The sequence below is a fragment of the Zootoca vivipara genome, chromosome 1, assembly GCF_965207765.1.
Source record: "Zootoca vivipara chromosome 1, rZooViv2.hap1.1, whole genome shotgun sequence".
Classification (NCBI taxonomy): Eukaryota; Metazoa; Chordata; class Lepidosauria; order Squamata; family Lacertidae; genus Zootoca; species Zootoca vivipara.
The window spans coordinates 69,244,995-69,261,198 of NC_142582.1; the positions used below are offsets into that span (position 1 = coordinate 69,244,995).

The following is a 16,204-nucleotide window of genomic DNA, read 5'->3' on the forward strand; positions in this document are numbered from 1 at the left end:
ACAAATGCAGAATGGGTATTATGTGGCAAAGATCTTAGCCAATGCTAAGGCTGAGGTTTAAAGAACCAGAGAACTAGATAACACCTGATGGATTAAAAACATCGAGAGATCCAGCACTTAGCTAACGCTCATGTTGCAAAGCCACATGTTGTTTAAAGCCACAAAGAGCATCATGTGGCAATAAATGATGGCATACCCCTCCTACGCTCAAAACACAGTATCAAACTTCTAAAAGATAAAGAAGCTATTGCACTGCACTGGAAAGGATTAGACTTCCATAGTCAGGAATGCCAACTTGAATAGAATATTTGAGAGGAGGGCAGGTAAGCCCTGCCCTTCATAATGAGTCGCATGATGTGGCACATGCACACTATTTGAATGGCAACGTCCAGTGATTTTTTCCTGGGGGTACGCATACCGCTAAACATTTTGTGAATCTAAGTTTGGCCTCATTGAGGGGCAGTTTTTCAATACGAGTAGGGAAATAATAGTACCCCTTAACTTTTTTTAAGGGAAAAAAGCACTGGCAACGTCCATCACCTTTGGGGGGGGCAACCCCCTCAAGTATTTTATTTGGGGGTCGGGCAAACGGATCTTGGCACCTAGGAGTTGGCTCCTATGTCCATAGTAACATCTGTGCAACTCTTTTTTTAAAAAATCCCACTAGGTCAGTGTACCGTGATGACTGGGTGCGACTGTTCAGCGCCAAGTTACTTAAGAAAGAATTAACTTGCAATAGGAGGCCACAAAGGAGTCGGTGGACCAGCTTTTGGAAATACTAAGGATGTGGGGCAAGAGATGGAAATCCGGAGGTCTGTAGACAAGCAGCGGCAACTTTCCTTTCCCGAGTCGGATGCAACTACGGGAAACCTATGCGTGCCTAGCGGGAAAAGGCCGTACTACCGGTAAGCAATGCCGAGCCTAAGGCGTAGCTGGAGCACAGCTTCTTAATTATGAAAATGCTCATTGTACAGGCGGCCGCCTAGAGCTGCTGCCTCCAAGGTAATGGCGAGGCCAGGCGAGACGCAGCCCGCAGGGTTCCTCTCCCTCTATTGGCCAAGCTCCCTCCGCAACTGAGAGGCAGCCAAACCGCCCGCGCTCTGAATGGACACGAAGCGGCCGGCGGGAGGCGGGCCTCCGGGGCCCTCGACCAACCAGGGGCGGCCGGCGTAGGGCAGAGTGGCGCGCTTCCGACCATAACGTCGCGCGAGCGCCAATCGTATTCTCTCCGCCCCCGCGTCTTCTTTTTCCTCCTTCTTCCAGGGCCGCTTGTTGGGCATATAGCGGCGCGGCAGCACCAACGCCACCACAGCCGCCGGCGGTAGCAGCATCACTACGACCTGCGGCGGCAGCGGCAGCGGCAGCAGCAGCAAGTAAGCAGCGCCGTTCAGGAAGGCGTCGGAGCGGGCAGGGCTTGAGGGAGAGAGGGAGGTGGTGAGCGCGAGCCGGCTCTGAGGGAGGAGGTGCAACCGCTCGTCGTGCGCGCGGCAGGACCCAAGTGCCGGTGAGGGACGGCGGCGGGTTGGGCGGGTGACCGTTGGCGGCGGGGAGGTCGCGAGCGAGAGGCTCTGTGGGCGAGGGAGGCGGCGGCGGGGGAGCGAGGGGGGTGAGGCAAGGCGGGAGGGGGCAATTCCGCTCCACGGTAGGCGGGGGAAGGGAAGATGAGGCGAGGAGGCCCCTGGGGTGCCACGGCTTCCTCTGAGGGGAGCCTTGCCGGATGGAGGAGACTCGGGAAGCAAAGCCGGTGGGTGGGGCGTCTGGGCGGCGGATACTCGCCTGGTGCGGCTTGAGGAGAGTTGAGGGCGGGCGAGCGGGTGAGAAACGACGCTCACGTTGTGGGGCGGCCTGTTCAGTTCCCCACACCCCCAAGTGAAAGGGGGCCTGAGTATTAACTGGAGCACGAGTTTATTTTATTTTATTATTTGAGGGCATTGTTATTGTACCCTTTCTCTAAAATGTGGAGAATATGGAGGCCCGAGAGAGCCAGGAAACCGCGGGCGGAGCGGAGTTGTTGGAGACAGGGGGAAAGATGTGCTGCTGCCGCTGCCGCCTGGATCTGAGGCCCTGGAGGTGGAGGTGCCCGGGCGGCTGTGAGCAGCGCCGCGCAAGTTTGAGGTCGCTCGTTGCAATACCGAGCCTTGGGGACAACTTAACGCAGGTTGCCTTTCTCCTTCGCTTTCCTGACCCCTTTCTATCCAGAAGCGACCGAAAAAACGGTTTCTAGGTCGTGGGTTGATGTCTTGTTCTCCTGCGGTTGTGTAATAGGGTTGCCATCAGCACATGTTCGGGGAGATGCAGGAAGACTGAGGAAGTCTTCAGTTTGGCACTGCACAAACTCGCACCCCGGAAACTGCAGGTCTTGCAAGCAAAATGTTCATGATGAGGAACCAAGCATGGGCATGACCAAAATGTTTGTGGAAGGTGGAGAATGAATCTCAACCTGCCCTGGTATTTTTAACGCCTTCTCCCTGTTTCCTTAAGATATTGTTCCCTTGGGTGGGGCTCCGTGCTGGGGATAAAGAAGACTGCCCTTGTAATAAAGCTCTGGGTCTTGCAGCCGTTATTCCACTGTAGGCGAATCTGTGCCATAGTGTGACTTCCCTGCCATGCCTATGTAACTGAATACTGGCTTTGGCAAGAAACAGTTTGGTGTTCCACGGGAAGGGTGTATCTCTTGCAGCAACAAAAGTTAGGAAATGTGCATCTGTCAAAAGGAACTGCCTGCAGTAAAACTTAAGGAAATTGCAATTGAAAAACCTAGTAGCTTAGTTAAAATTCTGCACTTCATCCAGGTAATATTATTCTTAAGCAAACTTCCTTAATACACCCAAGATTACCAGTTTGATGTTAGAAAATTATAAAATGCAAAAGAGCCGCAGCTCTCTTTTCAGTCTTACACATTTCAAGTCTAAAGTCCCAATGAGTTCAGTACATTTACTGCCAGGAAAATGTGTAGTATTGCAGCCATAAAAAGTATAGATGGAGCTTTGTTCAGCGCCATTGAGACACCTGGATGTCACAGTTCAAGAAGGATGTTGACAAAGTAGAATAAATTCTGAAAAGAGCTGCAGAAGTAGTAAAAAGTCTGAAGTAAAGACTAAATAAATTGGGTATGTTGATCCAAAGTCTGTGTTCAAATCTTTTTATTATTTAAAAGGATATTCAAAAGAGAAGGCAGTTTCTACTATCCCTACAATGTAGGAAACTTCAAAATAATGGAAAATGAGGTGAAAATGGAAGAAAATCAGTTGAGCAATGAAGAAATTTAGCTTAAAATGAGGCTTTGGAAAGAGTGCATTGTGTCTGTATTTTCAGTTTGCTGGTCATTCTAGGGGCAAGTGTGACTTTCATTTCATTCCACATTATAGCCCCTAGTGAGATTTCCTGCACAATTGAATTTTTAATGCTTGAAAATGATGATGATGATGATTACAAGGTTTTGAAGGACTTTGTAAAGCATTACCATATTGGCCCGAATATAAGCTACACCTATAAAATTCAAGGGAAAAAAGAGACAATACCCAAATATAAGAAGCTCCTTTAAAATTTTGCTGGCACTCATACCTGTTCTGTTTTACCGTTTGTCTGTTTCAGCAGCAATATCGTAAAAGCCTATTTTTGTAAGGTCATAGATTTAAGCCGCACTTTAACTTTTCACAGTCAGAATTTGGAAAAAGAAGAAGTGAGGCTTATATTCAGGCCAATACGGTAGTTCAAAGAGCAAGTTTCAGGTAAACAACATTTACAGGGATGTTTCTTCTAACTCATTTACTCTTTGTGTAGAGCCTACACAGTTTATTACATTGCTACCTGCACATTCTACTTAACAGATCAGATACCTTTGGAAGTGTTAGGTCCATCCAAAACCCCTTATTATATATCAATTACAGACACATGGAATGAAAAATCACTTTAAAAATGCCAGGTGAACATTTTAGAATATATCTAGTTTTATGGTGGTTGTAACAGCACTATAAAATTATATTTTATATTCTGGCTTTTGAATAAAAAAGCATCCATGAGACAGCCAAAAATCAGTTATATATTAAAACAATTATTCTGTCCATTAAAATCAACAGCTATTTGATTAAAACCAGTAGCTGTAAACAAAACAAATCCCAGCAAGGAAAACAGAAGAAAATACCAAGCCAAAGAGGGAGATCCCTTCAAAAATGGAGCTACCAAAGCACTCCAAGGGCACATTTACTAGCTGTTGGTATGCCAGAAAAGATGGATCTGATTTTTCCTCAGAAGCGACTTCTAGACACTTGGTGACCTCTTGAAAAGTTACCGGTATCCCTCCTCCAGTATACTTTAAATAGTAGATGAACATAGAGGAAGATCTATATCTAACAGTAGATTTACATGGGAGCAGTCAATCCTTTAAGTAAAACCTTAAATAGCCTGCATCTAAAAGGCAGTCAGAATTCCAGTCAACAGCACTTTCATCTGTCTGCATTACAATTTTTTTCCACTCACTAATCAGTCCCTCGGTGGTGGTGTGGTTAAACCACTGAGCCCTGGGCTTGCTGATCAGAAGGTCGGCGGTTCGAATCCCTGTGACGGGGTGAGCTCCCGTTGCTTGGTCCCAGCTCCTGCCAACCTAGCAGTTCGAAAGCACGTCAAAATGCAAGTAGATAAATAGGAACCGCTACAGCGGGAAGGTAAACGGCGTTTCCATGTGCTGCTCTGGTTTGCCAGAAGTGGCTTTGTCATGCTGGCCACATGACCTGGAAGCTATACGCCGGCTCCCTCGGCCAATAATGCAAGATGAGCGCGCAACCCCAGAGTCGGTCACGACTGGACCTAATGGTCAGGGGTCCCTTTACCTTTAATCAGTCCCTCAGTGATCCAAGACACCTATTTAGGACATCTAATACTTCCCTAGGATCATATGAGAAAATCTGAAAGAAACTTGAGTAATTAGCTTTGACACCAAACCTCAAACTTCTAGGCAACATCACCCAGCAGTTTCATGTGGATATTTAAATAGTTTAGGAGACAAGCAGGATCTCTATGGCATCATACAAGCCAGCAACCATTGGGATGGGTTCTTCCATCTGTGTTTTCACAATGCTTATCTACTGGAGTAATCAGGGCAATCCAAAGCTGGCTGCAAAGCCAACTTGAAAATATTTATGTGGGCAGTAAACTTGGTGCTTCAAATGTAAACAGAAATCGGACTTTGAAACTTCAGATATGTGAGGTGTGAGAAAGTAAATAAAAATCTATGTGAGACACATTGCTGATAATTACTGGTAAATGGCAAAAGTGACTGTGACTTGTAATCACTCTATCTGAATAGTCCATATTTATGGATTTGGATAAAGGTATATTGGAAGCTTTTTTAGGAAAATAATGAGGAATACTCAAATGTTTGTCATTCAGATAATTGCTGTCTTAAAGATTAACTTTTTACTAGTCTGAATTTGTAAATAGAAGGCCTTCTTTCACAACTTTAAAGAGAACTTAAAGGGGGGGAAATTATGTACCTTTCATGTTAAGCCCTGAAACCTTTTTACCACTCTTGCCACTATCTTTTCCATTCTTTATTCTACTTACTATAGAAGCTGCTGCTTATGTGTATATTTTGTTAGTCCATTGCTGCAAGCTTGTGCACTCTTGTATTTTCAACCGTCATACCACCTGAGTTGGAACTGACATGAGATAGTGATGTTTAAAATTCAAAAACAATTTTGTAAAACCAAACAACACTGTCACCATTAGACCACTTTGCCTTACTAGTTCTGTTGGATGTTTACAATGGCTCTGCTTTCTGCTGAGTGGAGAATGAATTGCCACAATGTGTAGTTAATTGAGAAGACAGTGTCTGAAATATCCATGCAGTGAACAACTACATACTGAGGTATTGATATTACTAAAACCAGTTATAGTGTATTCCCAGTTTCAGCAAAGATAAATACATATGAAAATGCTTCCTAGTTAAAAAAAAATCCTTTACACTATCAGCCAGTGCATAAAACAACCAAGTCCTGCATTGTGTTGGAAGGATTTTGGATGGAGCAAAAGTGCCCATCTGCCCAGCTTTGCCCTGCTGAGCCAGCCTCTGCTGCTAGGGAGCTTTGCTGTAGGAGGGGAGGCCCTGCCAACGAAGGGCACACCAGTCCACAATGTACAAATGGCAGGTTCATATTACCACTGGTAGCACTCACCAAAACCTGATGTTTCTAGTGGTGGTGGACTGCTGCTGGGTCACTGTTGGTGCAGCAGGCTTGATCCAGGGCTCTTCACTGTGTCAGCCCAGGAGCTGGCACAGTGAAGGAGTACTTTTATGTTATTAGCTGCTCTGAGCCCGGCCTCTGCTGGACAAATCATTTATTTATTTATTTATTTCCCTCTCCCTTTCACCCACAGCATTAAAAGTGTGGCTGTGGAAAATGCAGTGGCTTTACTGCTCTTATCAAGCGGTCAGGAATTTGGATTGAACACTTTGTATTAGTGGCTAACTAAGGAAGCAACCAACAGGGTACAAAATCATCAAATTTTCTCCTTTTTTTAAATTAAAAATTGCATGGGTAGTTCCCACCAGCTCTCAACTGACTGGGGAAGGCTTGATCAGTGTTTTCCAAGTGGTATCTAGGCATTGCATGGCAAGCTCACAGCCTTTTATTTTGTTTATTTATGTTTGTTTTCAAAACGTTACTCTGCCTAATTTGGAAAAGAACTCAAGCTGGTTTACAACCTGAAGCATAATAATAAATTACATAACATTACCTTTTAAATCACAAATACTGACATCAAACCAACTCTCATAAGAAAACCTAAAGCCACCAACAGTCTGGTAAAAGCCTTTTAAAACAGACACGTTTTTACTAGTCACCTAAAACAATATACCGGTAGTGATAGAGTCTGACCCTTGTTAAGGCATTCAACAGGATGAGTGCTACAACAAAAAAGGCTCCGGCTGCCTGCACCTTTGCCATCTGCAGGCAATTTGAGATCAAGGAATATCCTCTAATTACAAACAGTCTTTCAGGTAGAGTCTAACCCCATGCAAAACACACTCTAAACCAAAGTCCATCCACTAACAGTACTTCTGTTTTTTCTGACTTAAGCTTCAGCTTGTTCCGGTGCTTCACAGCTACCAAGCATTAGTTCAACCTTTCAGCTTCCTTCCTAGGATCAGATGGAAATGAGAGATAGAGTTAGGTATCAGCAGCATACCAAGAACTCTGCACCCCAGCCATCAGTTGCATGCAGATATTACAGAATCTTGCAGAACCTCATCATTACCTAGCACCACATTGCAGTATGGTTCTGCCCGTGAAGTATTTCTGCTTCCTAGATGGAATGATTCCCCCCCCCCTCACACAACCTATGCTCTGTTCTCAGGGTTCTCCCCGCAAAAATACTGGCTTCTGCAAGCACAACAACTTAGTTGAATCTAGACCTATATCACCATTCTCTTAAGTACCAAAAGCACTCAACACTTTCTGAGAGGCATTTATTACCGCACTCACTCATGTGTGCAAATGTGACCATGCTGATTTCACATCCAGTTTGAGTGAGAATCAAGAGCCAAGCCTGTTAACTGCATCTCTCTATGGATTTAATGCTCCTCCTCAGGGTGATGTATAGCATTGAATAATATACTCTATTCAATTAGAATGAAATGCTTGTAATCTTGAGATACTTTCATTTTTAATGTTTGGTATTTTCTAAACGATAACTAGTGCTGCTAAAACACATCCCATTATATGAACAATGCAAATACATAATTTAAAATGTTGAGATATTAAGTGATCAAAAGTATACAGCTTTCTGACTCATTCCTGACCTGTGTACTTTTCTAAAGCAGACCTTTGACTTTGATATTGTGTGGGATAAATCCATGATTTATCTTGAAGTGTGATCTTACCTAAAAACAACAACAGGGACTTGCTGATGAGGGGTTGAACTCGCCCTTGGCACATATCTATAGTGTTCAAGTCAGCTCTGCCAAATTGGCACATACCTTCTTTACAGTTTCCAGTGCTTGAAGGTCAGTGAGGCAATCCCTTTTTTATAGAGGTCCTGCTTTGGGATTCTGCTGAAAAACAAACTTTAGCCCCATGTGGTCCTGATGACTCTTTTCATATAACTGCTTTGCACTAAGCTCAGATAGTATCTTCAACTTAGTTGTCTTGTTCTTTTCATGATCCTATGTTTCATGATCCTTTGATAAAGGAAATTTTTCGGTGTGGTGAACATGTTCCATACTGTTGCAACAGTGCCATCGGTTCCATTTCGTCAGGTGGAATATTTATATTCCTTGGAGTTCTCTACACTATGGAAGAAAACTTAAAGCGCCAAACATTGAAATATGTTATTTTATTTTTCTTTAAGGCTCTAGTTTCTGTGAGGTAGCCAAGACTATAACAAAAGTTGATACTTGAACAGATTTCCTCTAATTTTAAGAACAGGAAATTATGTATTATTGCAAATAACTATATTAAATAATACTTCTATTTTCTAGTTCAGAACAAGAAGCAGTTTGTCCCAACCTGAACTGGTCTTCCCTGGCAGATGGCTAAGCTTGTTCCAGCCTTCAAGAAAATCACTAGGAAGCAACCATTTTAAATGTGCAGCCTGCTTTATATCAGAGGCCAGGAAAAGGAAAGCTAATATTAAAACCATATAAAACAGGTAGGATAAAACTGATGAAAAGTTTCCAGTGCTAGCACAGTCTTACCCAACTTAGTCTTCAGTTTTAAAAGCCAACCCAAATTGGTCTTTGATTCATAAATGTTTTTGAGCTCTGGCACTCGAGAAAATAAGTCCATTGTTATAGGTGCCTCAGAGTGCACCACTTTGTACACACCCTTGCCAGCCAAATAAGCCATACAGGTGAGTGTATTTGTTTGAACTTGGACATTGTGATGAGACACATTGGATGAACAGATTCTTTCTCTGATAATTCAACCCATATTATTTTGGACCCAAAATGGTACCTTAAATTGTACCTGAACGATGCCAGCGATGATACTGGAAATGCTTTTGGATGTGCTATATGCATACTGATATATCTGTTTTTCATTACAGCCCAGTGCACAATAATTTAACATGAATGACAGTTGCGAGTGTTAAGTGGAAAGCTTTGTGGCCTTTTCCATGGTACCCTGGCTGCTGCTGCAATCTGAAATTAATTCCAGACACAGCTGTAGAACCAAGAGTGCACTATAAGTCTACGCTAATCGTTTCTTTTGTCATGCTCGCATTTACTTCCAGTTGGCGAGTTTACATCCATCATTTAACAGTAGACAAAAACAGAGCCAGACTAGATTAAATTTGTTGCAGGTAGCTCAGTCTCTGAATAGAAGCAGTTAAAAATCTACGTTACTCACTATATAGAATAAGTGGGACTTCCAACAAAATGCTACTGTGGGGCTCTATTCAGTGTTCATGGTACTTAGTCATGTCCTTTCCCATGATACACCATTCCTGCACTCATCCACACTTCCATTCTCTTCTCCATCCTCCAACCAGTCAGCAAGCATTTATTGGCCATCAAGCATCCCAATAACTTCCTCTTATGTATGGATGCTTACATTTTGGTTATATAATGCTTTGCACTTATCTCTTCATTTTAGAAATGGTGGGAATGATAACTGCTGAACCTTAAAACATTCATTCTCAGTAGAGAGGATGCTATTACTATAGAATACTTTCTTTTTTAAAAAACAAAACTAAAAAGTGTTTACTGTATTTGGTAAGCTTTGACTGAGCAGTGCTCTACTTGTTTGTCTGGATTGATTTAAATAATCATACGTAGTATGTGGAGTATCTTCTTTTGTTTTTGTTTCTCTATGTAGATCATCTTGAACCTGTTTTCTGTGCTTCTGAATATCAGATTATATTTTAAGGTTCAACTATATAAAATATTTGGTTTTAAGTTTATATAGTTTTAAATAAATCCTGTGTTTTTTGCTATATTATTTCAAATGTATGTTATACTGCAATACTTTGATGCAAGCATAGTACAAAATTAAAAATTAACTCCATATATTTAGTGTTTTCTTTGTATCTTATTACGTTGCTCTTCTGCAAAGCTCAAAGTTCTAGCTCCTATCAATATTATTTAACCAGAAAAGCTTAGCTTAGGTATATGTCCACATTTTATCTACAGTTGTTATCTCTTGTGTCTGCTGTGTCTTCTCCCATTTGTAAAACTTGAGTTCTGAAAAGAATGTGATTTAATAAAGCTTGTACTTCCAACAAAGCAGAGATGTTGCAGTATATGGGGGCTAACAAGAGCAACTATTGTATGCTCCACAATGGCGCTCACACAGCGTTAGACACAAGAATCTTTTATTAAGAGGAAATGTTGGCCACAATGCTGGAGCTATTAGTCCCTGTTTGGATTTTTTTTTTAAAGTTTCTTCCATCAGAAGAACAAACATTGATCAAACATTTCTGTCAAAAGGGCAGTACCTCAGAATGCATTGTTATGCTCTTGAATACTGAATACTGAATTTATAAATGTTTGTTTCATCTAAGAGTGGACACTTCTGCAAGAAATTCTGGACAAATAGCATTTAGGAATCTCACATATTGAGGGTCTTTTTATCTTTTGTGGGGGGGAAAGAGTGACAAAGTCAAGTCAACTTTTAGCTAGCTTAATTTTTTTTCTTTGGCTTTCCATAATGTTTATTCATCTAACACTTACCCAAAGCATTGAAGAAACTAGCATGCACAGCATTCCTGCTTATCCTTTATTTCTCATTTGCAGTGTAGATTGAATTGCAAAATTCTACACTCCACAATCAATGACTAGTTGCTACTATGTAGCAACCTGTTGTGGATATTCACATAGCAGGAATATCTGAGTAAATGAACTGTTTATGCATGCTACATTAGCAATGAAAGGAAACATTTATTGGCTGGCATACTGGAGCACATTCCAATGAAATCCCTGGTTTTCTATACATTTCTATGTGTTGTTGAGCAGTTCAAGTGGAATACAGATACATTTAAGGTGCCAGTTTTTCAGCAAACCTTAGGGACACTCCTGTAGCTCTTCTTGACTTCGGCATCCTCATTTAGCCAGGAGTTGGGACAAATGTGCCCTGCACTCTGTCAAAGAAGATATCTTTCCTGTCCTTCCAGTTTGGCAACTAACCCCATGCCGATTATTTCTACTTCTGCTTGCTTACACCAGTAATATGAACAGAGCATTGGTGACTCTTGTGGCAAAAAGTGTTAGGACACAGAGAAGGAAGTTGGAGGCCAAGGTGAGAGGAGCTATAATATTTAGTTCAAGATAAACCAAGATTTCTTCAAAGCCTAACCAGTTCATTGTGGAAGGGTAAGTTGCTTGGGCCTGAAGGACTAGGGAAAAATACAAATGACTTTGAGCTATTGAAATAATTGTGTGGAACAGAGCTGATTTTCAGCTCTTGAATACTCACTCAGGATTGTATGTGTGCATAATGCAGCAACCCATGTCTTGAGATAATGGAAGAGTTGCCTGTGCTTAAGGGCCATTGTTACTTAGACCTAGAGAAGGAGTGCCCTAGGGCTGCAGAGATATTCTCTATGACAGTGTTTTTCAACCACTGTTCCGCGGCACACTATTATGGACCAGGAGAGACGATTTGAATTTTAGAAAAAAGACAGCAGTAGACGGTTGCGAGGAATCCCCAATTTCTTGAAGCATGGGAACCCCCAATTTTTTTTAGATGATTTGGTATAACATTTGGTTTGATTGATATATATGTGTATAATTTGAAATAATGTGATATAATTGGTTTTAATTGGAAAAATTAATAAAAATATATTTTTTTAAAAAAATATATAATAAGAATTGTAGTGTTGGAAAGGACCCTGAGGGTCCAACCCACTGGTGAATAGACATTCCATTGTGGCAACTCTAACCTAGTTTTAAGGTGCCATTTGGCATCTAGCTTATATATCTGAGTTTCTGAAACTGCTGTGAAGCCCAGTGAACAACCAGTGGAGACATCATGGGGGCAATCTGTCTGTTCCTAGGTGCTTTTAGGGAGGGATAGTAGCCTAGCCTGATTGGATTTTTAGTTCCCTGTATATCTCAAGTTTCCATGGTTATAGCTCCATTCTGAAGTAGTCTCATGTGTTGGTGATAACTTGGCATGCCTCTCTGCATATAACATGGGTGAGGTGTTGCATGTAACTGTTGCTATGTTGACCATAACATTTGCTTTTGAGACCTTATTATCTCAGGGCAGTGTTTCATTCCAGTAAACAAGAACAGTAGTTTCATAGGGAAAGGTGTAAAGCAATACAGTGGTACCTCGGGTTACAGACGCTTCAGGTTACAGACTCTGCTAACCCAGAAATAGTACCTCGGGTTAAGAACTTTGCTTCAGGATGAGAACAGAAATTGTGCAGCAGCGGCGGCAGCGGGAGGCCCCATTAGCTAAAGTGGTACCTCATGTTAAGAACGGTTTCAGGTTAAGAACGGACCTCTGGAACGAATTAAGTTCTTAACCTGAGGTACCACTGTATGTTAGGAACACAATGGAACCTTCATAATCTGTATATAACCCATTCCAAGGGCCAACCTTGGGGCATGGGTGGCGCTGAGGTTTAAACCACAGAGCCTAGGGCTTGCCGATCAGAAGGTTGGTGGTTCGAATCCCCGCGACGGGGTGAGCTCCCATTGCTCGGTCCCAGATTCTGCCAACCTAGCAGTTTGAAAGCACGTCAAAGTGCAAGTGGATAAATAGGTACCGCTACAGCAGGAAGGTAAATGGCGTTTCCGTGTGCTGCTCTGGTTCGCCAGAAGCGGCTTTGTCATGCTGGCCACATGACCTGGAAGCTGTACGCCGGCTCCCTTGGCCAATAGAGCGAGATGAGCGCCGCAACCCCAGAGTTGGTCATGACTGGACCTAATGGTCAGGGGTCCCTTTACCTTTTAAGGGCCAACCTACATATTTTTTATTTGTATTTTTTCATTTTGTTCTGTAAATAGCAGTGAAGGGACCACTGATCCACAATAGGGTCATGGCCTGGGCAGGGGGGTTTAATCCATTCTCCCCATCCTGCCGTCCCAGCTGAAAGTTTTAACCCCAACAGCTGCTTTTTGCTCATAGAAGGAAGCTATTTTTGACACCAATAGCAGCTTTCCTCCTAGGGCAAATTGTAGCTTGTGGGGGTGAGACTTAATTTGGGGGGCTGTGGTATGGGAGGAAAGTATTCTCCCTCCTCCATATGCTCTGTGATTTCCACTATTTAAATAAATGCAAACAAAATATGCACTTACTATTAATTATCATTTGGTTGAATTGATAATTATTGTGCCATAGTTAATAAATTAAGGCCCATCTGAATGCTTTGTGTGTAACATTTCCCCCCTATGAAACCCATGTATGTGCATGCTTAATTCTAGATCTGCTACACAAATTCATTCCAGTAAGCAAATATGCACTTCTGCATGCCCTTTTGACTAAATGAGCCTGCTCTTAGGCTTCATTTGTGAAAACTGATCATTTGTGGAAAATACATCATTGATAAGAAACAAACATTTTCCCCATAAGTGTTTGTCTGTATTTCGTAGTATTTCTAGCTTTAAATCCTAAAATCAGGTTTCTTATGGCATATTTTAAGGACCTCAACTGTCATGCATTTAGTGTAATATTTTTCAATAATTGATTACCGGTATGTGAAATGCCAGAGTTTACAAATATGTCAGCAATTTGATCTTGGCTTAACAAAAATCAGTAGTGTAAGTAGTATTATGATGAGCTGATTAATTGGTTAACAGAAATTAACATATGTAGAGAGATATAGTTTACACTGAGAACTATAAGCACTATTGTGATATGCAGCAGCAGTCTGAACCTCCAGCAAACGGGATTCAGAGTTAAACTAATAAATTTACAGTTTTGTCAAGGCCTTTCTTTGTTAGAATAGTCATGTGCCATCTGTGTAGCTTTTGCATTTGGATCAAAGTCTTCAAGATATTATTTGTGTGGGGGGTGAGGATAGTAACCAAAACCTCTTATTCAGCTGAAAATGTGTTAACTGTAGCACATCTTGTAATGAATATACTTCATTCTTGAGTCCTGGTCAGACAATTAGTTCTCTGTTTACATACCCACAGATTCACAACTCTTTAATCTAGTTGAGTACTGGATTGTATTGGCAATATTGCAAAACATTATTTATTTACATTAAAATATTTTCTTCAAATTCTATGAAGCACTGAGTTTCTGGTTGCCCGTGATTCAGTGCTTTATTTCTGGGGGGACGCAGGGGTGTGCATGCCCCTAAACATTTTGTGAATTTTGGCCTCATTGAGGGGCAGTATTTCAATATGAGTAGGAGTTGCACGGTTGGGGAAAGAACAGCGCTGTCCAGGTGCTATAAGAAAGCTGCAGATATTGTGCAAGATAGTGTACACCCCGGAAATGATCTCTTTCAGCTTTTGCCTTCTGGAAGGAGGTATAGGGTCATAAAGACCAGGACTAGCTGCCTGAGAAATAGCTTCTATCCAAGAGCGATTTTGGCTTTAAACGCAGCGAAAGGCAGTCTGTGAGGAAGGGTCTATATTCAGTCAGGGGGCATCAGAGTTTTAGGGGGTAAATCAAGAGGGGTATTACAGTTTTAGGGGTTAATTATGTATAAGCGGGATGGGTAGCGAGTTGATATGCATTTTTTGGATGGTAGGTTGATGGTTGTTGTAAGTTTGATGCAGATTTTCAATTTTGTTCTGTATAGGACAATGACAATAAAGAGTATTGTATCAGTATCCCTAAACATTTTTTTAGAAAAATAGCATTGGATATAACAATTATTTTTGGATAATTGATTCGCTTTTCTTTTCTTAAAAAAGAAGAAGAAGAAGAAATATGCATTTTTTCCCCAGACATGTATAACCCACATATATCTTAGACATGGGGATACTGCATGTTTTAATGGTCTGTGGCTATCATCTGTAGCAGGCAAAAATGTGATATCATCTCCCCAATAGTTTATCGGTATCATTGTTACTTTGTTCACTTGTTAGTTCCCAGGTGCAGAAAACTAGAAAAATAGGTATGTAGCCAGCAGAGACATGGGAGCTTTCCAGTGTATTGCACATAATGTCACAGGTATGACGGTCTGTTCGCTGAACAGAAGTTGTGGGTATGTGTTTAGTACAATGAGCTCCTAGCCTTCGGGACACAAGATGGTGACTAGGAGAAGTAGAGGGAGGTTGGTGGACAAGGCAGTTGGGGATGTAAAAGCTGTGTCCCACTCCCAAACTGACAGCACCCCTGGTGTTAGGGGAATGTGGATGGCCTCACCCTGAGGAGGACAAAAGTGATCCCTTAAAAAGGACCTATGCACTGGGGGGGGGGTGCATAGATACTTTGTTCGCCAAGAATACATCTCTGAAGAGTGGAATTACCCTGTCAGTAGAAGAATTGGCCGTTTAGAACATAGATAGCTTGGTGTGTGGTGGGCATGCTGACTTGCCTGCCTGGTGTGAAAGTTGCAAATGTCTCACATTGTCTAGATTGGTGGGTGGTGCTGGGGAGGAATCCGTCACTGTGGTGCATGTAGGCACCAGTGACATGGGGAAATGTAGTTGTGATGGGGAAATGCAGTTGAGAGGTCCTAGAAGTAAAATATAGGCTGCTATCTAAGAGGTTGGAAGCTGGGAAAGTCAAGGTAGCTTTCTCTTAAAAGCTTATCTCCCTGATTCCTGGTGCAGGGTCAACTAGAGAGGCCCAGCTTAGTAGTCTCAATGGGTGAAACTCAGTCTTTTATATGGCACAGTTTTGTGTCTGAGTGTTGTTTAAGGGAAATTGTTAGAAGCAACTAGAGGTCATACCATTTATACTAGGCTGAATATTATGTTTCTGTAAAAATTGAATTTCAAATGTAATTGGGCAAGAATTTAGCAGATAATATGTGATTAAGGGCCAGTACGGATGCAAAACTCTAACTTACTCTTAAATTCTCTTAAGATCATGATGGTATCTATCCCAGAATACTATGAAGGGAAGAATGTCCTCCTCACTGGAGCTACTGGCTTCATGGGAAAAGTTCTTCTGGAAAAGCTACTAAGGTCCTGTCCGAAGGTGAAAACGGTTTATGTGTTGGTTAGACACAAAGCAGGGAAGAATTCTCAAGAACGCGTGGAGGAAATGATCAACTGCAAGGTATCATTCCATAAAATGGCTATGTTAAACTTGACATTAAAAAAATATTGTAACAAAGTTTTGAAGAATAGTGAGAA

The 16,204-nt window shown here is 41.8% G+C and overlaps 1 protein-coding gene across 28 annotated transcripts in view; it reads left to right on the forward strand.

Moving 5' to 3' along the window:
• The first annotated feature begins 1,278 nt into the window (after positions 1-1,278).
• The window catches only part of FAR1 (fatty acyl-CoA reductase 1), a 41,609-nt gene continuing 26,683 nt past the window's right edge, over positions 1,279-16,204 (forward strand). For 10 of the 28 annotated variants that reach the window (XR_015949502.1, XR_015949505.1, XR_015949504.1 and 7 more), the window contains exons 1-2: positions 1,974-2,158; positions 15,933-16,127. Coding sequence is in view for 24 of the 28 variants with exons in the window: in XM_088667595.1 (XP_088523721.1) it covers positions 2,030-2,158; positions 15,933-16,127 (324 nt within the window). In the remaining 4 variants the exon portion in view is untranslated. Of the gene's footprint in view, positions 1,505-1,536; positions 1,745-1,973; positions 2,159-5,544; positions 6,488-8,476; positions 8,647-15,932; positions 16,128-16,204 lie in introns of those variants that run through there. The other 18 variants (XM_035118605.3, XM_035118631.3, XM_035118640.3 and 15 more) reach the window with 8 other exon arrangements.